The following is a 22,162-nucleotide window of genomic DNA, read 5'->3' as shown; positions in this document are numbered from 1 at the left end:
AGTTCAAGGCTGAAGTGAGCTATAATTGGACCACTGCACTCCAGCCTGGGTGACAGAGCAAGCCTTTGTCTAAAAAAAAAAAAAAAAAAGAACAACAACAATGAATTAGCAATGATGGCAGAGACCACTTCAACTCTTCCCAGTTCCTACCACTATGCACGTGCACAGGTTCCCAAACTTTGACAATCTTCTGTGTGTTAGATACTATGCCTGATGCTGGCCATAAAAAGATGTATAGTTCACAGACCCTAATCTAAAAGCTTTCACAATAGCGTCTTAGAGTTAAGCTGAATTGAAATAGATCTAGGTAGAGGTTCTAGATATCACTAAGGAGTCTTTCACTGTAATTATCTCTTCCTAGGGCTTTAAAATCTAGCGGGCTCTGCGAGTCATTGACATATGGACTCCCATTCATCCTCAGACCTACAAGCTGTTGGCAACTGGACTGGGATGAGCTGGAGACAAATCAGCAACATTTCCATGCTTTGTGTCACAGCCTGCTGGTGAGTACCCATGTCCCCAGGTGAAAAAGAATAATTATTTTAAAGTACCAACCACAGAAAAACAGCTAACAACTCTGCCTAATCCTAAACCTGCCTCAACTCTCAAGAAGACAGAAAAAAACTGGAAATACCCTGAAATTTAGAGTAAATATGACTTGCCTTTTGTTGGTTTTATGCTATAGAGAATAATTCCAGAATTGAGTTATACGATACTAAACTTGAAAATCCCCAATTTGTAAGCTTAACGTTTAAATGGCAACAGGGAATTTTCCATAAGTACCTGTATTTTAAAACCTACTTCCTTCCTAACACTGTGATAGACGTTATGGTTCATTTAAATGAAGAGCACTTAGTCTTTGCCAGACATTGTGTCAAACCCTAGATATATATTCCGTAGTGACCTAAAAGACATTACCTATGACCTCAAGAAACCCACCCTCTGATAGAAGAAACAGAAATGTATATATTCTTAATTATGGGAAGTTTATAAAGGAAAAGAAGAGGCTGCTATAAGAAAGCCTGTCAATAGAAGTGACTAAGACCTACAAGATAAGTGAGAATTAACCAGGCGAAAGGTGGCAGGAAGAGCATTCCAAGTGCAGCAAAAGGTATGTGCAAAGACCCTAAGGCTGGAAAGAGCTGAGAGAAAAATCAAGAACAGAAAAGCCATTGTGACTGAAACAGGGAGGAAGGGAGAGAGTGACAAAAGGTAGGACTGGAGAAGTGAGCAGGGGTCAAATCATACAAAGCTTTGTAGGCCAAATTAAGGACTTTGGACCTATGGAAACAAATCACAAGAAATATCATCAGTTTAAGTTGTTTTTTTTTTTTTTTTTTTTTGAGATGGAGTTTTGCTCTTGTTACCCAGGCTGGAGTGCAATGGCGCGATCTCGGCTCACCGCAACCTCCGCCTCCTGGGTTCAGGCAATTCTCCTGCCTCAGCCTCCTGAGTAGCTGGGATTACAGGCACGCAGCACCATGCCCAGCTAATTTTTGTATTTTTAGTAGAGACAGGGTTTCACCATGTTGACCAGGATGGTCTCGATCTCTTGACCTCGTGATCCACCCGCCTCAGCCTCCCAAAGTGCTGGGATTACAGGCGTGAGCCACCGCGTCCGGCCAGTTTAAGTTTTTAAAATGAACTTGCAGAAGCAAAAATGGAAACATGAAAATGAGATAGGAGGGCACTGCAGTAGACTAGGCAAGAGACAATGGTGGCTTGGACAAGAACAATGCAAGCCAAGATGAGATGAGCAAACCAATTAGAGAAATATTTTAGAATTGCTTCTTGGCCTTGTGTAGAAATATTCTGGAGACAGAATTGTCAAAACTTGGTTGAGAGATTGGATACAGGGAGTAAGAAAGAGGAAGTATCAAATAACTGCCTGGTTTCTGAACTGAACAACTAGGTGGATATCATTCCCCGAAATAGAAAAATTAACAGCAGTCACATGAAACTAACACAACACTTAGAAAGCAAAATTACGCAACACTTAGAAAGCAAAATTTAAAAAACTGCAAATAGAATGCAAGGACAGATATGGAATAAATATTTGACCTAGTAGGATGATCAGGACAGCACAGCAATGAGTCTCTTTCACTATCAGAAGCATTTTTTTTCCTGTTTCAAAGCCCACACTCCCTTTTAGGTCCACCCACTGAGTTCCTGTTTCCTGTCTGAAGAACACCCATCTCCTGTCTTTGCAGAGCAGAGACGACAGACAGTTGTGACTGTTAGTACCCAACAACTCAGTTTACTATTTGCTCAACCCAGTTCCTCAGAATCTGAGATAATACATCACTTGGGAGGAATTTCTCCCAGGTGGCTTCAATACATTCTTACAGTATTTGATATTTTAAACATACACTGACATTTTAATACACTGCTAGAGAGGGTGGAAATTTTCTGGAAAAAATGATGTCCTTAACTTTTGCTGGAAAGGTAGCCCAAGAAAACAGTCAGGAAAGGGAGCAAAGACATATGTACCAGCATGTTCATCTCAGTGTTACTTACAATAGTGAAAAATTGGAAACGACCCAAATGTCCTAAGTAGGGGAAAAGTTATAGGAACTATAACCTGGTGTGGTATGGTGGCTCACACATGTAATCCCAGCACTTTGGGAGGCCGAGGCAGGCAGATCGCTTGAGGCCAGGCGTTCGAGGCCAGCCTGGCCAACATGGTAAAATCCCAACGCTACTAAATATACAAAAATTAGCCAGGCGTAGTGCCATGTGCCTGTAATCCTAGCTACTTACGAGGCTGAGACATGAGAATCACTTGAACCCGGGAGGCGGAGGTTACAGTGAACCAAGATTGCACCACTGCACTCCAGCCTGGGCAACACAGCAGGACCCTGTCTCAAAAAATTATAATAATAAAGATAGTAAAAAGTATTTCCTTCCATCCTGGCTTACATAAACAAGATTAGAGTCTTCCTGCCACTAAACTCAGGGTTTGAGGATCTGTATTTATCTATTTATTTATCAAGTATTTACTGACCATTGTGTGCCAAGCACTGTTGTAGGGATGAAGAGACCTCTTCTTCATTAGTTTTCTCTCATGGAAAAGCATAGGGATGTAGTTGACCTGTCACTAATAGATAGCCATATTTTAGAGCATTTACTAAGTGGTAGTCACTTAACCAAGTGTTTTGCATACTTTACCTCATTTAATCCTCACGATGCCCTGTGAAGTAGGGATTGTTATTTCCAACTTTTGCAGATAGAGGAGGCTGAGGCCTAAAAAGACCAAGTGAGTTACCAAAGATCACACAGCTACCAAAGTAGCCTAGTCAGAATTTGAGGACCCGGCTCACACCTGTATTCCCAACATTTTAGGAGGCCAAGGCACAAGGATTACTTGAGCCTAGGAATTCAAGACTAGCCTGGGCGACAGAGCAAGACCCTGTCTCTATTAAAAATTAAGAAATTAGCCAGTAGCAGTGACTCATGCCTGTAGCCCCAGCTACTCGGGAGTCTGAGGTGGAAGGATCGCTTGAGCCCGAGTTTAAGGCTGCAGTGAGCCATGATAGTGCCACTTCACTCCAGTCTGGGTGACAGAGGGAGCCCCTATCTGAGGGTGGCAGGGGTGGGGGTGGAGAAAGAAAGAAAATAAAACAAGAATTTGAACCTAGTTCTGTTGACTACAAAGCCCATGTTTTTAAATTATTTGCTAAATTCCCTACTCTGGATATAGCCAGATAAATACAGACTATAACACTGAAGCTGATTCTCTCTTCACTTACACCCCATGCTTCTGTACTTCAGTGGACTTGAACTCACTTAAAATGGCACAGTACTCATAATAGCTGCTTACCCATCTTGAGCAGTTTTCTTTACTGTGTTTGGTCCGCCTCATCTAGACTAAAGACCACTTTCCTATTCTGGAAAAGAGAGAAGCAAAACAGTGTGTAAATACCTCTTCCTTCTCACTTTTCTTTCTTTTTTTTGTTTTTAGTTTTATAAGATGGGGTTTCACCATGATGGCCAGGCTGGTCTTGAACTCCTGACCTCAGGTGATCCACCCACCTCAGCCTCCCAAAGTGCTAGGATTACAAGCATGAGCCGTTGTGCCTGGCTCTCTTTCTTTTTTTGTTATTAAGACAAAGTCTCGCACTGTCACCAGGCACCAGGCTGGAGTGCAGTGGCGCAATCTTGGCTCACTGCAACCTCTGCCTCCCGAGTTCAAGCAATTCTCCTGCCTCAGCCTCCTGAGTAGCTGGGACTACAGACGCACATCACCACGCCCAGCTAATTTTTATATTTTAGTAGAGACAGGGTTTCACCATGTTGGCCAGGATGATCTTGATCTCTTGACCTCGTGATCCGCCCGCCTCGGCCTCCCAAAGTGTTGGAATTACAGGCGTGAGACACCACGCCCAGCTCCTTCTTACTTTTCACGTGACATTTTCTCCAAGGCAGCAAAAATCCTGAATGGCATTACGTTACAGAGGAAAAACTTTTCACAAACTTCAGCTCATCCATTCAACAACAAATATTTTTAAGTGTGACAGGACTTATTTAGGCTTTAACCTTCCTAAGCCTATTTTTACAAGTTTGCCATGCCACTTTAACTCCTTCTTTGGTTTTCTATTCTTTCATATACCTTTTTCATATGTTCTTTAAAAATCTGATTTCAGATCAGTTCCGTATTTAACTCTCTTGCCTTCTGTTTCACATTGTGATGTTCCCCTCCAGCCAACTTCTCATTCTAACTTCTGCCTTTCTGTTAATAGCAGCACCGCCATTGTCTAGTCACCCAGGCTTGAAACCTCAGTCACTTTCAGCCGTCTCACCCTTCACACCTACTTCATCACTAATCACACCAATTTTCCACTCATAACATGAGTTGTAACTCTCCTTTACTTCTTGTTCCCACTGCTTGTCTCACCAAGACTTCTTCAGTAAACTCCTAACTAGCTTCCCTGCCTCCAAGCTCTCCCTCTTTTGGTTTTCCCTGCACATTGGCACCAGCTTAATCTCTTTGAAGCATTTCCCTATCACATGTTTTTCTACGTATCAGTACTCGATAGGGAATTAAGCCTTGCCTGTTTTATCCCTATTGCACCTGTTATCACTATCCTAGTTCAAGCCCTTTTAACCTTTCCTTTAATACTGCAATAATCTTTCAACTTGTCTCAATGCTTTTAGTACTTCCCCTTCCTAGTCCGTTTCACGTACTGCCAACAGATTAATCTTCTGGAAATGCAGCACTGACTCTACCATGATTCAGCTTAAAAATACTTTGTGGCTTACTATTGTTTATCCATAAAGTCCATATTCCTTAGCCTAATATTCAAGGTCCCATCTTATCTCCCATTATTCCCCTTCATGTACCATACACTCCAACCAAATTAATATACATACCTTAAATTTTTTCACCTTTGAGACTTTGCTCATGTTGACCTTTCTCTCATCTCTGTGTGTTCAAATACTACCCTATCCTGAAAGACCAAGCTCAAGTGGTACTTCTTGAATGAGACCTCTCCAATTCCTTCACCTGTCATTAGACCTTTGTATGCTGTTTCTTTCTGGAGAAAAGCATATTTCAAGTAGGTTTTTAAATATATGATCCTATGTTTTAGGTTAAAGTCTAAGAAATAATTTGACTACTCAATCTCCAGATTAACATAGTGCCTTTTCTACCACTTCCCCACTTTACTAACCAATTCCTAGGCTTTGATCAAATTTAGGTACAGAGTAGAAATTCCCCCTTTTTTACTTCTCTTTTTGGAGGAGTCAATGCAAGGCAGTTTTCTAATATATTGCGGTAAAATATAATTTGTATTGTCCAGGAAAATCCTGGACTGTAGAATCAGATGCCCTTAGGTTCCAGACAGCTTTTTTTATTTCCCAACTGTGTGAACTTAGGCAGCATGCTTAACATCACTAGTCATTGGTATATTCATCTATTTGTAACCCTAACAAACTTAGTGGCCCCTATGTGGCTTAGTCTCTGCACAAATGGCATATATGGAAGTACTATCAGAGGCCCAAAACTAAATTTTAAAGTGATTTGTGCATTCAAAGGACACCAGAGGATCCAGTTCATAACCCACAATGACATTTCTCAAATTTTCTTCCCCCCTCCTGAATTATCTCTAACCTGAAGCTGTTCCTAAAACCTTTCACACACACACACACACACACACACACACACACACGCACACACGCACATACACACTCTCTCTCTCTCTCTCTCCCTCCCTCCCTCCTCAGTCCCCATTCCTCTCTCAATCCTCTTCCTCCCTCTGTCAGCCATATATTATAAATTAACTTAGCTTCTCTAATATAATGTAGTCCTCCTCTCTCTAAGGTCCTGTCTCTTTCTACCTATTTAAAATACTAAGAAATAAAGCTGATAAGGCTTCTCCTTTCATCAGTAGAAATAGAATGAGGAGGGCTAGGTGCGGTGGCTCATGCCTGTAATCCCAGTACTTCGGGAGGCAGAGGCAGGCAGATCAACCAAGGTCAGGAGCTCGAGACCAGCCTGGCCAATGTGGCAGAACTTTGTCTCTACTAAAAATACAAAAATTAGCTGGGAGTGGTGTTGCATGCCTGTAGTCTTAGCTACTCGGGAGCTGAGACACGAGAATCACTTGAACCCGGGAGGCAGAGGTTGCAGTGAGCCAAGATCGCACCACTGCACTCCAGTCTGGGTGACAAAGAAAGACCCCATCTCAAGAAAAAAAAAAAAAAAAAAAAAAAAAAAAAAAAAAAAAAAAAAAAAGCAGAGTGAGGGAGAAGGAAAGAAGGGAAAAGGTGCATGACATACAAATTAGTAATTCTTGTCCCATCAAATGTAAACTATAGACAATAAAATATACCTCGTATGGTTTTTAAGATGCTTAAATATTGCATGTGTAAAGCACCCAGCACATGTCTAGCACATGATTTGCACACAGTGGTTGGTTAGTAGTTCTACAGTTTCCACTTGTTTCTTTTTTTGTAGATTTTAATTCTCTAGAGAAATTCTCCATATTTTCACCTAATTTCTTAAATCTACTAACCATGGTTATTTTATGGTTCTTGTCAGCTAACCCCAATAACTGGATCACTTATGGATTTGTTTCTATTGTCTCTCTTTTCTCTTGGTTTTCGGACATATGGCACATGTCTTTTGTCACACCTGGTAATATTTTAGTAAAAGATACACATCATGTATAAATAAATTTTAAAGGCTCCAGTTGGTGTTAGCCTTCCCTAGAGAGGTCTCACCCTTCCAGCACTAGGCAGATAAGAGTGGTGGCTGAGCATCCTGTTTCACTAGAAACTGCGCTGAGTCAAGGCTGGGCTGCAGTCCTCCTAATGCTCAATCTATCCAGGGTTTGTTCCTGGCCCTTCAGAGTTTTCCACTGAAAGCCAGGTATATCATGTGCAACCCCTCCCCTTGAAAGGCCCCACCTCTAATCACTGGCTCCCAGATCTGCTAAAACATTCTACTTTTTGGAGTCTTTCTCCTTAAGTGCTTTTGCCTTTTGACCCATGCAGCCCTAGTATTTGGCAAATGCGTTGGGGGGATAATTGGCTTGATTGCCATCCCTTCTCACCACCAAGTCTCCACCAAAAGATCTGCTAGTTCTCTGTTCTTCTATACTTGCCTCCACAGGTGGAAGTCTTAGATTCTCAGCTTTTCCAACCACCACCACCACCATGCCCTCTGTCCCAGAGTGAACATGTACTCCCAGGGTACAAGCAGCTGCAATAATCCCCTCATCTCGGTGGCGGGGGTGGGGCAAAAACAATAATAATAATTCCCTCATCTCTCTGGGTTCTTCCCTCTCTAGAGACTTAGCTACCTCTAGATCTCATTGCCTCTGTAACTCCTTACTGCCATCCAACAAATGATTTGTGTACATTATCCAGCTTTTCTGGGTGTTCTAGGCAGGGGAACCAGTCTGCCTCTGGCCACTCCAGCCCACTTAGATGCAGAAGCAGATGGTTATTAAATGCTCATTTATTCCCCCTTTGCTATCTCTTCAGACATACAACACATCTTCTAAGTTCCCCTCAGCCAGTTGGCTGGCTTCACCATGTTTTCATTTTTAGCCTCCTGGATTTCCTTACAAGTGTGGGTATAGCTCAGTTTATTCAACACTGCCTCTTCATTTGCCCTTTTATTTGGAGCAGTTCTTCTGAACAGAGTCCACACTGCCGTAATTAAGCTGTAGTGTTTCGTGCCAACCTACCAGTCCTCATCGACTATAAATTTTGTGTAACTTTTCAAATCACATTTTACACATACTCTAAGCCTTAGTCAATCACAGCCTTGTTATTTCATTCCCTGGTTTTTCACTTGAAAATTGTTTCTGTCTTCCTCACAGATTATTTTGCTTTATTCAGGTATTTCACTTGCCTTTCCTCAGAAAATGATCACTTTATCAAATAGGCAAGACTTTTCCCAGTCTTTTCTGAAAAATATGTGTTGTCTACCTCTCCCATAAATATCACTCTTAGATTAATATAGACTGCAAGAGAGCTATGTGTTTTGGCAGCATTCTTTAGAGCTTTTATAGATCTATATCTAAGAATTATTCAAGTTATTTTTAATTTAACAAAGTTGAATAAACATTAATAATTAAATGTATTTTTAATTTTAAAAAGTTAACACTTCATGGTGCTTACCATGTACCTGACACAGTTCTGAGCACTTCAACAGCTACTAACTTATTTTATCCCCATAATTATTCTATGAAGTAAGAATTATTATCCCTGTTTTACAGGTGAGGAAACTGAGGCCCAGAGAGTAAATGGTAGAGCTGAGATTGAAAGGCTGGCTTCAGGTCCCAAACTCTAAACCACTCTACAGCTACATGGAATTTATCAGCATATTGATTGCAGGAATTCTCTGAAACATATTCCCCACTCAATAAGAAGCCACAGACAGCTTCACCCACATTTTATATCAGGAAAAGCTGTGGGGCTCCCTTCTAGCAAAAGTGGGGGGTTTATATTTCTGTGAACTTATCTAACCCTGGCTGTGGTATTGCCCTACTTTTATTTTTCTTTTGCCCAGTCCCCTTGATTATTTATTTTATCTTTCTATACTGTTCCATTTTTCTTAACTGGCTATAGCTGTTTTGTGGAATGTGGTAGGAAATAAATATATAAATAAAATTAATTCTTCAAAGTTTTTATGAGATGAATCTATCCATGGCCAGGAAAATATCATTTGAATTACCAAATCTTGCTGTGTAGTCCCAGTTATGTAGCTAGTGACTCACTTTCCACATCCTCATTTCTATTACAAAGTCATGTCTGTGTGAACTAGAAAAAGAAATGAAAATACCACCTAGGTCTTTCAGTTTCCTTCTTAAAATGTCAGAGTCTCTGGAGACACATTCCAAAGCTTTACAGGCCATGTCTGCCCTAATTGGCCACAGAAGTTACAGGATTCAAGCCATGATGTGTTCAGCAGGAGTCTAAGTACACAGGCGATGAGCCAGTTGGGCTATAACTGGGTGGGGAAATGGAAAGTCCTTGGTCAAACAGGCAAAAAATCAAGACCAAGAATCCAAGCTGAGAGTGGGGTGATGGCAGGTCAAGAGCCATTAGAGAATAGAATGAGGTTAGAATGTAGCATCTGGACGGGTTGGGGGATGGACAGGTGCTAGAACAGCAGACTAGCACGGGTCAGTGGGCTTCCTGTGACTCAGCTTTGTTTCCCTTGCTTCGTTTTTCACCTGTGCCCCTACCATCCTCCACCCCAGCCACACTAATAAATGACTGAATGTTCTCCAAATATGCTAAACTGTTTCACACCTCCACACCTTTTTCATGCTGTTCCCTTCCTCTTGCCTCTGTCCACCTGACAAATATCTAGTCACTTTTTTCCAGATCCTGCTTAAATAATTTCACTATGAGGCCGGGCGCGGTGGCTCAAGCCTGTAATCCCAGCACTTTGGGAGGCCGAGGTGGGTGGATCACGAGGTCAAGAGATCGAGACCATCCTGGTCAACATGGTGAAACCCCATCTCTACTAAAAATACGAAAAATTAGCTGGGCATGGTGGTGCGTGCCTGTAATCCCAGCGACTCAGGAGGCTGGGGCAGGAGAATTGCCTGAACCTGGGAGGCGGAGGTTGCGGTGAGCCGAGATCGCACCATTGCACTCCAGCCTGGGTAACAAGAGCGAAACTCCGTCTCAAAAAAAAAATAATAATAATAATTTCACTATGAAACCTTTTTTGCCTCCACCACAGCCTGTCTCCATTCATCTTTCTTGCCTTTCCACACCCACGTACTTGTTTCCACATGTATCTAGACCTTTTGCACTATAGCTCTCTGATGTGAGAAATGTCACATTACTATATTTTTCTAAATCAAATTTAGAAAACGTTGGTTCCCAAGGGCCAGGATGTTAACACTCTCAATATCTTTATGGATGCCTCTCCCCGTAGGATCATACCCAGAATCCAAGGAGCCTAACAGTACAGAAAATGTGGGAAGTGGCCTTCTAGTCTTCAACACACCTCCCAGGACAATACTGAATAGAAGTGGCAAGAGCAGACATCTCTGTCTTGTTTCTGATGTTAGGGTCAGAGTATCCACTCTTTCACCACTACATAAGAGGTTAGCTGTGGATTTTTTATAGAGGTTTTTATCAGGTCGAGGAAGTTCCAGACTACTCCTAGTTTACTGAGCATTTTTATTATGTAGGGGTGTTGGATTTTGCCAGATGTTTTTTCTGCATCTATTGAGATGATTATGTAGTTTTTGTTCTTTATTCCCTTAACATAGTATATTACATTTGTTGATTTGGGGGTATTAAACCAGTCTTATAGTCCCAGGATAAATCCCACTTTGCTGTAGTATATAATTCATTTTATCTGTTGTTGAATTTGATTTGCTAATGTCTTGTTAGGATTTTTGTATCTATATTAATAAGAGATATTGATCTATAGTTTCCTTTTCTCCTGATGTCATTGTTCTTTGTACCCACACCTAGTGCTTGGAACATAATAGGGGACTCAGTAAATACTTTTTTTTTTTTTTTGTCACCCAAGCTGGAGTGCAGTGATACCATCTCGGCTCACTGCAACCTCTGCCTCCCGGGCTCAAGTGATTCTCTTGCCCCAGCCTCTCGAGTAGCTGATATTACAGGCACACACCACCATGCCTGTTTTTGTATTTTTAGTAGAGACAGGGTTTCGCCATGTTGGCCAGGCTGGTCTCGAAGTCCTGACCTCAGTTGATCTGCCTGCCTCGGCCGCTGAAAGTGCTGGGATTAACGGTGTGAGCCATTGTGCCCGGCCTCAATAAATTCTTAATTGACAAATTCACAAGCAAATGCATGAAGCAAGGTAACAATAGAAGATTTAAAATAATAGTAATATTCCAAATCCTGAGCCCCATCAGAAGTTACTTACGCCAACTGAAATGGAGTCCCCTGAAACTTCCTGGTTACTATCCCTTCCAGGCTTACATAGGCCATGTCCTCAGAGCAGGGCAGGTCCCCCACCCACATACACATACACCATGATTTCTATATCATTTATTTCCAATGTGATGGATTGTAAGCATCAAGCTGACTTTCCTGCATATTTTGATTTGTTCTTCAGAAAGACAGCACATCTCTAGATATAAGCAAAGCACCAAGAAAGCACGAACTTCTGAAGGCATCCATTAAGCTCTTAGCACAGTACCTGGTGCCTGATAAGCATTCCATTAAAGTTTGTAATTATGATTATGACTAATTTTCCCATGCCCAAATCATCTGTCCCACCCCCAAAACCTTCTAGTGAGTATGCATGTATGCATCACACCTCCAGAATTATCAGTCAGGTCCTACCCCACAAAGAGGTCAGCAACCACAGGAATGGTACATACCTGTTTTTCTTGGAGATGTTAACAGGTTTCCCACCACTTGCTGTGCCTACTTGACCTCCTCAGAGCTCCACATTGCACAGAATGATGACACTGCTTTAAAGTACAGAGCCTACCCTACACCCACCCCAGCACGTGCCCCCTGGGGTCTAACTCTAATGCTACAGCAAGTGTTTTCTGTCTCACTGTGTCACTTTCTATTTGTCTTCCACAAGACACTGATATTCCTCTTTCCTCTAAAAATATGTTTCCCCTTTTTGCCTTTCCTCTTTTATTATTTGTCTCTACTTTTCATTTAAGAGTAGCCAGAACACGTGTGTTTTCTTCCATCTTATATAGCAGGGAGGTTGTTATGATTTGTACCAGATGTAACTGAAGGTCTGTGTCCCAGTAAGAGGACACAGTTTGAGCTGATTGTAATAGTTCTAACTCCACATTTCCTGGAGTTTCGTGGGTTTTGTTGAAAAGCTACCACAAAAAATTGCCTCATTTTCATGGCTCATTTAAAAGGGTACACCTACAAAATCTTCTCAGAAATCTGCTTGTCTCTTCTTACCCATGCCCTAACCTCTGCCATCTCCATGGCACATGGCAAAGTACCACCCTCTGTTCCATAATACCCATCATCCACGGAGGAAATGCCCCCAGATTCCTGACTCTTCTTGTCCTATGATTGGCTGTGATCAGCACCCACCCACCTCCTTGTTGTAGCATGGCTTTCCTCCCTCTGCTCTCTTTCTCCTCTCACTTTGCAGACCGCTTCCACCACCTTCTCTCTATCTGTCTATCTATCTATCAATCATTTATCTATCTTTAGGTATTTAATTTTTTCTAGTCTTGGTATGTTGCACAGACTGGTCTTGACTCCTGGCTCAAGTAGTCTTCCTGCCTTGGCCTCCCAAAGTGCTGGGATTACAGATGTGAGCCACCACATCTGGCCTTACTACCTTGTACCCTCTCTGGGCATTCCAGGGATATTCACCAGTCAGCCCATTCTAATTCCAGTCGTCAGCAACACAACCAGACTTTATTACCCTCAAAAGAAAAACTGAATTTCTACAACAGACAATACCCCATACAAGTCTTGGTTTCAAGACACTGCTTTTTTTTTTTTTTTTTTTTTTTTTTTTTTTTTTTTTTTATTTTTTTTTTTAGGATCTCAGCCTGTCATCCAGGCTGGAATGTAGTGGTACAATCATGGCTCCCTGCAGCCCTGATCTTCTAGGCTCAAGGGATCCTCCTACCTCAGCCTCCTGAGCAGCTAGGACCACAGGCTTCAAGACTCTGTTTTTAAGAATTACGATCCTTTTTTTTTTTAGATGGAGTCGCACTCTGTCATCAGGTTGGAGTGCAGTGGCATGATCTCAGCTCACTGTAACCTCCACCTCCTGGGTTCAAGTGATTCTCCTGCCTCAGCCTCCTGAGTAGCAGGGGCTACAGGCGCACACCACCATGCCCAGCTAATTTTTGTATTTTTAGTAAGGACAGGGTTTCTTCATGTTGACCAGGATGGTCTTAATCTCTTGACCTCATAATCTGCCTGCTCCAGCCTCCCAAAGTACTGGGATTATAGGCATGAGCCACCACACCTGGCCACGAATTATAATTCTTAAAAGTTCACATGTACCACTGAATGTGGTAGCTCCCTCTGGGATGAACACCTACTTCCAGTTACAGGGCATTTCATAACTTTTCTGTCTATTATTAACCCTTTTATGTACTTTCTCTGGCATATCCCAGACCAGGGAGGAAGAGGAGTACCTTGTGGTATTGACGGTTCAAGCAGGAAGTCCCTCCCTACCAGGGCCAAAGTTACATGGCTCTGCCCTCATCAGCACCCCTGAAAGTCAGGGAAACATCAAATGGGACTGATCCTCAAAACATGCCATAGACTAAAAATAAACCAGTATTTCTGTATGTCCTTGTTTCAGAAAAGAGAATGGCTGCTGTTAGCCAAGGGGGAACCACTGGGCCCAGGACACAGCCAGAGAATCCCTGCCAGCACCTTCTATGTGATCATGCCATCACGCTCCCTCACACTGCTGGTGAAGGCGGTGGCCACGCGGGAACTGATGCTGCCCAGCACCTTCCCCCTGGTATCTGAGGACCCATGCGATGACAGCCTTAAGATTGTGGAGGCAAGTGGAGCCCAGCTCTCACAAGACAGATCTAGAAGCGAATGGAGTTTGAGAAAGGAAGGAGGGAGAGGAGTGAGCCCATGAGGGAATGGACGGGGAGCTGAGGTGTGAAAAGAGAGCAAGAACAGAAAGCAAGGGTAGGCAATGTTGCCAGCAGAAGGGAGGAAACACTTAAGATTATGGCAGCAGGGTAGGGAGTGAAATAGAACAGAGGCTGGGTAGAGGGAAATGAGGCTTGAGAAAAAAAAACTGGGAGAGAAAAGGGACATTGGCATCAGTGATGACTGGGAATTAGAGCCATCCTAGAGGACACACAGCATGCACATGGACCTGAAATCTGAGGACAGGGTGTCTATGAAGGAGAAAAGGGAGCAGCAGAGAGTAGAAACCTGATGGTAGGCCAGGGCACAGGGAGGCAGGAGAGGAAGCCACAGCACCGGCAGCTCCAGCTCCTGGGGAGGCGCCAGACACATGTTCGGTTCAGTTTTTGCACCAACTGGTTTTCCTGCCCCCACTTCCTCCCCAGAGAGGAGATTGTGAAGTTAGACAAGGGAAAGCAGAACATTGGGAAGGAAAGGAAAGGAGAAGATACCGTGGAAGGCAGAAGAAAAAGCAAGGGAGAAAGGGAGTAAAAAGAGACCCAAAAAATCAACTTCTGTATGGGTTTTTGTGTCTTTGCGTGTTTATTTTTGTGCCCAAGTGAGTCTGTGCTTGAATCTCTAAATTGATGGCAGTACATGTAGATGCGCCTGTGCACATCTGTGTGCTGGTGTGTTCTTAGGGGTCTAACTTTCTGCATTGCACGTGTGCATGTGTGTATACCTCTGTTTGCACTCATTTATGTTTGGTGAGAAAACGAGGAAAAGGTAGCCAATGTAGGTGCCCGAAATAGGAAGGGCTTCAAAATGAGACGGATGCAGAAGCAGAGGAGCAAACCACTGTGAAGACCATTTTCTCTTCCTCCTCCTCTTCCTCCTCCTCTCCCTCTTCCTGGGATCTGGATTCTCTATATTTGCTCTGCTAGTCTCCTCAGGCTGAGGGTAGGAGGGGTGGCTCTGGGCAGGGAGAACTGGAACCACACTGCTGCTGGGTTGCTGGCTTAAATGCAGCAAGGACAAGGCCTGGGATTGTGCTCTTGGCTTGGCGGCCACAGAGACACAGAGAGAGGTGGGCACGAGTGGCCGTGGCCCGCTTAGCGTCTCACTTTGGGGCCAGTGGTTCCTGGCACAGGATGTTGTGGCCGGAAAACCTGACTGCACAGGAATGTTGTGCTCCTGTATCCCCTCCTCCCTTTCCATTCAGCTCAGCTCACCTCCAGGCTGAGAACTCCCTGTACTCGCCTTGCAGGCTGTGAGCACCCCACCCCGCTGGGTAGCCCGCTGACACACCCTCCCTCCGTGCTCACAGTGGATCCCTTGTAGCATTCATGTGCGCTGGCCCCCTCAGAACCCCTGGACATGCGTCTTGGGGCCAGAGTGTTCAGTGTTTCTAACCACTTAGGGTTGTTCCTACTTCTCCTACCCATGCCTGACCCTTAGATCACAAGCACTGGACCTCAGGCCAGAACACCCAGGGGGACAGCATCTATTTCACAGCCTTCAAGGCAGCCCTTGCGTTTCACACTTTCTCCACCCCCTCACACTCCTGGATCGCTGCCTGACATCTTGTGTTCTGTGACCTCAATGGGTGAGGCCCCTCCTCTCTTTTCCTCAGAGCATGCTAGACAGCCTGGAGCTGGAGCCCACCTACAACCCCTTGCAAGTTCAGAGCCACCTGTACTCACACCTGAGCAGCAACTATGCCAAGCCTCAGGGGCGGCTCCACCCACACTGGGAGAGCAGAGCCCCGAGAAAGGTACTGCTCCCCTCCCTCTCTCCCCTTCATGCCCAGAGTCCTCGAAAGCCCTTCTCTTCCATCCCAACACCACCCCCATCCAAGGGAGTAGCCCTCCTTCTGGATCCCACCCCTGGTGGAGGGGAAAATAAGAACCCTTACTGGGTAGGGAGGCCTGTCTGCCAGGGGATTTACATATGATAACATTTATGTGTTTTAATTGTAGTGTTTACGATAACTCATTAGTCATTTAACAGACCATTGTCCCATTAAGCAAAGTAGCTACACAGAAACTACAACCACAGCCCTCTCGAAAGAAAAGGCTGAAGGAAAGGTGGGAAAAGAAACGCCCAAGGGAAGGGAAATTAATACTTATAGAGCACCAGTCACTTGCCAGGTTTTATGATAAGTGCTTGCTCATATATTTTTCTCATTTAATCCTCACAGCATCCCTGCAAGGTAAGTGTTTGCTCATTTACAGCTGAGGAAAGGAGGCTGACCAAGGTTAGTAACTTGAAGACAGGACTCCCATGACTGGAGTTGAAGACAGTTGGGGTTGAAGAAGGAAGAGTAATTGAGGATGGAGAAATATTTTTATGAGACCTGTGTTCTATATAATATTTAGGCTTCGTTTTGTCCTTATTAACTTTTTCTCAGTTCCTTAGTAACACAGCCTTTAGGAAAATTCTCATTTGGGGCCAAGCACAGTGGCTCGTGCCTATAATACCAGCACTTTGGAAGGTCGAGGCAGGTGGATCGCTTAAGCTCAGAAGTTTGAGACCAGCCTGGGCAACATGGTAAAACCTCATCTCTACAAAAAATTAGCCAGGAATGGTGGTGCTCACTGTAGTCCCAGCCACTTGGGAGGCTAAGGTCGGGGAATTGCTTGAGCCCAGGAAGACAAGGCTGCAGTGAGCCAAGATTGTGCCACTGCACTCCAGCCTGGGTGACAGAGCAAGATCTTGTCTCAAAAAAAAAAAAGAAAAAAAAAAAAAGTTCTTGGCCAGGCTCGGTGGCTCACGCCTGTAATCCCAACACTTTGGGAGGCCGAGGCAGGCAGATCATGAGTCAAGAAATTGAGACCATCCTGGCCAACATGGTGAAACCCCATCTCGACTAAAAAATACAAAAAATTAGCTGGGTGTGGTGATGTGCACCTGTAGTCCCAGCTACTTGGAAGGCTGAGGCAGGAGAATTGCTTGAACCTGGGAGATGGAGGTTGCAGTGAGCCAAGATTGCGCCACTGCACTCTAGCCTGACGCCTGGCAACAGAGTGAGCCTCTGTCTCAAAAAAAAAAAAAATTCTCATTTTGTCTTAGCTAAAATTACAGAAGGACATTTCCAAACTAGAGGTAGGAGCAGGGGCTTCAACAAGTTAGGTGCTGGGCAAGCTGTCAGAGGTAGGACACTGGCCAAGGAGACAGGCACTGTGGAGGCTAGGCTCAAGGGACTCTAAATTATTGTCCTGGGCCTTGAGGCTGTTACTCCAGGGTCCTGACTTACAAAAGAGTTAGGACAGAAAGCCCCACAGAGAATGGGATAAGCGCGCAGAAACTCTGATCTTCAGAGAAGGCTCTGGTTTCTCTCTTTGCAGACTGGACAGTTGCAGACCAACCGAGCTCGAGCCACTGTGGCCCCCCTGCCTGTGACTCCTGTCCCAGGCGGAGCCTCCAAGATGCCAGCATCCAGCAAATCTTCCTCAGACACCTTCTTTCTGCTTTCGGAGTGGGAGGAGGATCCCTCAGGGCCCTAAGTCACCAGCACCAGAGCCTAACCACATCCATGCTCAAGTTCACATAATGGCTACCTGTGGTCAGACCTACTTTCTATCCACCTGAGCCTCTGTGAGTGAGGGCTGACTGGGAAACAAGAGCCTTCCCCGCCTCTGTTTCATGCTGTCCCACTCCTCAAGTGGAGAAGCAACACACTCGAGCCTTCGGCAAGGACTCTCATTTTCTTTTGAATCATTTGATACTGTTTACAGAGGTGAAGATTAAACACCCAGTAAGCTTCCACCATTGTTAGGAGCATTCCCAACCCAGAATTTCTTCTTGTAGCTCTGTGTAAGCAGGTGGATGAGGTCACGTCACCTTTGGTAAACTGGGCCTCAGGAACAAGGAGGAGGTTTTCAAAGCTCAAAAAGACAAGTAGGATTGAAATCCAAGCCTTATTTCAGAGCCTGTGGCCTTCCCGCTACTCCACCGGCCTTCAGCCTCCAAACAGACAAGTGCTTGGTACCTACATGGAAATTGTGTATGTTGTGGGGTGGGAGTGCTGCCATATAGCCCAGAACAGGGGAGAGGACGGTGTAGAAAAGACCTACTCCTTTCCTGTTACCCTCTCCCCACACGCACCCACCTTCCTGTTGCTCCCTCCATCCACGGAATAGCTACCGTTTATAAAATATTTCCACTAGGTTGGGAGCAGTGGCTCACATCTACAATCACAACACTTTGAGAGGCTGAGGCAGGATGATCACTTGAGGCTGTGAGTTCGAGACCAGCCTGGGCAAAATAGTAAAACCCCCATCTCTACATAAATAGTAAATAAAAACTAAAACAAACAAAAAACCTGTGCTTCAGATTACACTAAATACTTGTAATGTATCTAATTTCATACAAACAGCCCTGAGAGGTAGAGCTCATTATAGTTTTCCCATTTTACAGAGAGGCACAGGGGAAACTGAGGGTTGCAGATGTTACACAACTCACCCGTGCCACAGAGCTCTCATCTAGCCTAGGGCAGCCTGACTTGACTTCCCAGGCTCCGAACCACCACACTCCTGTTCCCTTCCTGGGCCCCTTTCCTCTCCATGACTCTCAACACATTCCTGGCTCTCCTCTTGAGCCCCACCACACCCAACCCAACCACTGTGTCCCATCTTTCTGTTCACACACATAAAACTCTTAAACCCAAACTGACTTTAATGAGAATTTAAAATTTTTGAAATAGATATCTGGCAAAGAACAATGCAGGGGTAAGGATCCAGACACATTCCAGCATCTCTGAGACCTCCACACAGGCCCTCAAACTGCACCCACTGTGACTGTGCCCCACTGTCCACAGACCTGCTCCCACAGCTGTCCCTTCCTTTGGGGAAGTGGGGAAGGAAGAGATGGCTTTAGGGGGATGTAGAGCCCATCCCTCAGCCCTGTCATCTGTCCCACTTCTTAGGACTTCCTGGGATAGTCCTTCCCTTGACTCCCCCATCCCTCTGGTCCCCTGCTCTCACACAGCACGGCTCCTCCCACCCTCTGGCTTCTGCTGGTTCTAACCATTTTCTTTGACCCCAGTGCCACCTCCCCATGGCTCTCCTCAGCGACCTCAGCCTTGCCCTCCTTCTCAGGTAGAGCCCTCTGACTTGACCCCAGTCCTGTCAGTCCCTACTCTAGAGAGCCCACAGTCCCAGCTCCCTGAGGCTCCGCTCTTCTGGACCTGGCTATACAGGGCTGAACTGTGGCTTTTGCTTCCACTGCCAGTTGCAGTACCAGGTTCAGGTAGGGCTAGGCCCTGGGGCTTGGGAGCAGGGAGGGGCTTTGTGCTCCGGGAGGGTGGCACAGCATAGTCATCAGTGGCAGGGTTGTAGGGGAGCTCATAGCCTTCCTCCTTCACCCGAGCCTGGCACCACCAGGCATCCTTGAGCTCCCGAGGCAGATCATAAAGGCCCTGGGGAGGGGCTGGGGCCAGGCCCTCAGGTTCATCATAGATGGGATCCTCTTTGGGGTCCGTCAGCTTGGCCTTCATCAACTGCTGCTGCGCATGCTCATACAAGTCCCAGTAGAGCGCTTTCTTCCGTTGTACTCCCTCTCCTGTCCGAGCAGGGGTGCTGTCCAAGGGGTCTGAGTATAGGGAGTCCTGGGAAGGGTGTGGAGTAATTCGCAGGGAGTCTAAGGGCTCAGCATACAGGGCTGGGGCACTGTCGAGGAGCTCTTGGGGGCCAGGTGGGGAAGGCAACTTCCCCTCTGCCACCTCCCCTTCATGGGAGTCAGCTCTGAGAACATCGTGCCCCTGTCCCGCCTTTCCCTGGGCCTTCTGCCGGTGGATGGCAGTCTCGACTGCTTGGAAGATGTCATTTCCCTGTGCCGTCTGGAAGGTGAAGGTTCCAGGGCCCGAGGGGCAGCGGCGGCCGGCCTCAAAAGAGAACATGACCTGAGGAGGGTGGAAAGGGAGCCATCAGAGGAAGTGAGTCACAGGCCTGCATTAATCAGGGTATCTACAAAGAAGAGACCACCTGGGAACAGACATGGGGTCTCCCGGGTAGGCAAGAAAGGGGAATTCGAAGGTCAGAACTACCCACCTCTGCCCTGCCCCACCCACAGCTGCCCAACCCAGGAAGCCCTCCGGGACAGCCCCTGCACCTTGTCCCGGCCATAGCGACGCAACAGAGTGTAGGGCCAGGACAGGAGTGGCTCCAGTATATGACTCTGGGTTCCCACAGTCAGGAGAGTCAGCCTCTCAGCCTCCACCCTCAGCATGTAGGAGCCATGCAGGCCACAGCGCTCGGCGGCCTCAGTCCTCTGCACCGTTACCCAGAATTGGGATCCTGGAAGGCATATACAATTAGCTGCGGCAGGAGGGACGTGGGCAGCAGTGGGGACCCCGAGGCCTCAGGAGCATAGTGTCCAAGCACTCACTTGGAAGCCAGATCTCAGGGCCTTCCTACTTCCCCATGGGTCCCTGGGTATCCACCCACTTCCCAAAGGCACGCCTCCTCCTCACTCCATCCCTGCCTGGCTTTCTCAGGCATCTACCTTCCCAGGTGGGGCTGTACAAGGAGTTCTCCAGCATCTCCAGGGCAGAAAGCTTAGGTGGGTTATCGGTAGTCCAGCTGCCTTTCTGTAGTACAGAGAGGGCATCAAGAAACCTGTAATTTCCTCAACGCGGCTGGGGAGGTGGGAGCGGTCTGAGCCAGCCCCATTTCTCTGCCTCTGTATCTTCCCCCACCCCGCATCACCACAGCCCCTCACCGGAAAGGCGTTTCTGCACAGCATCTGCACCCAGGCTGCACTGGACGGCGCGTCGGCCGCCAGCAGGTGCGAGCGCTGAGCAGTGTCCAGGCGGAAGGCAGTGGCGCCGGGCTCAGGGGGGGTCTCCACGGTGACGGGGGCCACACTCACACACTCAGCCAGACGGATCACCTTGCAGTCCAGGCGGCGCGAGCTCCCTCGGCCACCTCCAGAGCTCGACCCCTTATGGTCAAAGAACTCGAGCCGCGCTACGCCGTGGGGACTGGCCGGGTAGAGCACGGCCCAGGTCTTCCTCCACCTCTAGGGAGAGAGCGAGAGGGCTGGAGAGGGAGTGGCGTGCGCGGGCGGCCCCGGTCCCGACGGGGAAGGAGGGAGCGGCGCAGGCCGATTTGGGATCTGGGGCTTCCAAACGGGGGGCGAAGTTTCCCAAGAAGGATGCCACTCCCTCTCTCCAGGACCAGAACCCCGAGACTACAGACGCTTCTCGGGAGCGTGCAAAGCAACTTCGAGGGAAAAGTCACAGGCTCTCCAACTCCCGGCGCCGCGCTCCAGCCCGCTGCCCGCCTCTCCCTGTTTCTGGGCTCTCTCACCCACTACTAGCCCCGATGGGGTTCGGCATCCGCTGCCCCCGACTACCTTGGTCCCAAAGCGCTGACTCTGCAAAAAGAGCGGCCCTTCCATCTCGGCTCCGTCCATGGCCCCTGGCAGTTCCTTCCGCGCTTCCTGGCCTTGCGGCGGGAGGCGGGGCGGGAGGCGGGGCCGGGTTCCCTGGAGGCGTTTCCGTCCCTCCCAGCACGCCGGCAGCCGCTGAGGGGTCACGGTGGGGTGAGGGAGAGCAACTAGAAGGAAGGGTGGCGGTCCCCGGATTGGCCGGGCAGTGCAGCACCCCAAGCCCCTACCCGCCGTCGTGGGGGCGCGCCGGTGGTTCCACGGAGAGAAAGTCCTCGGTTTCGGCGGGAAGGCCCCGGCCTCTGGGCGGGGTGGCTGCGCATGACGTCATATGCCCAACATGACATCAGGGTGAAAGCCGTGACATCACCCCAAAAGCGCCCGCAGGCACCTGGGGACACCGGAGAGACCCACGAGGGCCTCCGGGGCTTCAGTTCCCCCTGCCGGGCCCGCCCCCAGCCCCGCCCGAGCGGGGCTGTTTACACTTCGCCGGCCGGGACTCGGAGCGGGGGGCCGGCGGCTGGGGCTGGACAGCTTCCCGCCACCACGGGGGCTGTCCCGCCGCTCGGCAGCCGCTTGCAAGTCGACTCCCTGACCGCAGCGGCCTGGCCTCCATGCCAGGGAAGAGAAAGCTTCTTTGAGCGGGCCGGGAGGGCCGGGGAGGGGGAGGGGGCGCGGCAGTGGCCAGCTCCACGGGGAGGGAGGACCCAGAGGAGGCGAGGAGGGA

The 22,162-nt window shown here is 47.1% G+C and overlaps 2 protein-coding genes across 3 annotated transcripts in view; one reads left to right on the top strand and one right to left on the bottom strand.

The window, feature by feature from the left end:
- Positions 1 to 18,480, top strand: part of LOC108289329 (meiosis 1 associated protein) — an 81,231-nt gene extending 62,751 nt beyond the window's left edge. Inside the window, exons 6-10 of the mRNA XM_017508769.2 lie at positions 362 to 503; positions 13,760 to 13,966; positions 15,680 to 15,820; positions 16,247 to 16,258; positions 17,394 to 18,480. Coding sequence (XP_017364258.2) covers positions 362 to 503; positions 13,760 to 13,966; positions 15,680 to 15,820; positions 16,247 to 16,258; positions 17,394 to 17,552 — 661 coding nt within the window. The 3' untranslated portion in view covers positions 17,553 to 18,480. The remainder of the gene's footprint in view (positions 1 to 361; positions 504 to 13,759; positions 13,967 to 15,679; positions 15,821 to 16,246; positions 16,259 to 17,393) is intronic.
- Positions 18,481 to 18,703: 223 nt separating this feature from the next.
- DOK1 (docking protein 1) lies at positions 18,704 to 22,080 on the bottom strand. 2 transcript variants are annotated; one of them, XM_017508766.2, is made up of 5 exons: positions 21,403 to 22,080; positions 20,767 to 21,066; positions 20,551 to 20,635; positions 20,158 to 20,342; positions 18,704 to 19,948 (listed from the first exon to the last, which is right to left on the bottom strand). In XM_017508766.2, exons 1-5 carry the CDS (start codon positions 21,460 to 21,462, stop codon positions 19,142 to 19,144), a joined length of 1,437 nt encoding a protein of 478 aa, XP_017364255.1. In that variant the 5' UTR covers positions 21,463 to 22,080; the 3' UTR covers positions 18,704 to 19,141. The 2 variants fall into 2 exon arrangements, with proteins under 2 accessions (XP_017364255.1, XP_017364256.1); XM_017508767.2 differs by lacking the exon at positions 20,767 to 21,066.
- Between the last annotated feature and the right edge of the window lie 82 nt (positions 22,081 to 22,162).

The sequence above is a fragment of the Cebus imitator genome, unplaced genomic scaffold, assembly GCF_001604975.1.
Source record: "Cebus imitator isolate Cc_AM_T3 unplaced genomic scaffold, Cebus_imitator-1.0 Scaffold399, whole genome shotgun sequence".
NCBI lineage: Eukaryota > Metazoa > Chordata > Mammalia > Primates > Cebidae > Cebus > Cebus imitator.
This window is presented reverse-complemented; position numbering and strand designations above follow the sequence as displayed.

Bases quoted from the DNA above. Each gene is read 5' to 3' on its own strand.
- DOK1 (XM_017508766.2), bottom strand. From the start codon at position 21,462: ATGGACGGAGCCGAGATGGAAGGGCCGCTCTTTTTGCAGAGTCAGCGC. The intron at 21,067-21,402 runs GTAGTCGGGGGC...CTCTCTCCCTAG, and splicing joins GTCAGCGCTTTGGGACCAAG to AGGTGGAGGAAGACCTGGGC. The intron at 20,343-20,550 runs GTAGATGCCTGA...TATGCCTTCCAG, and splicing joins GTACAGCCCCACCTGGGAAG to GATCCCAATTCTGGGTAACG.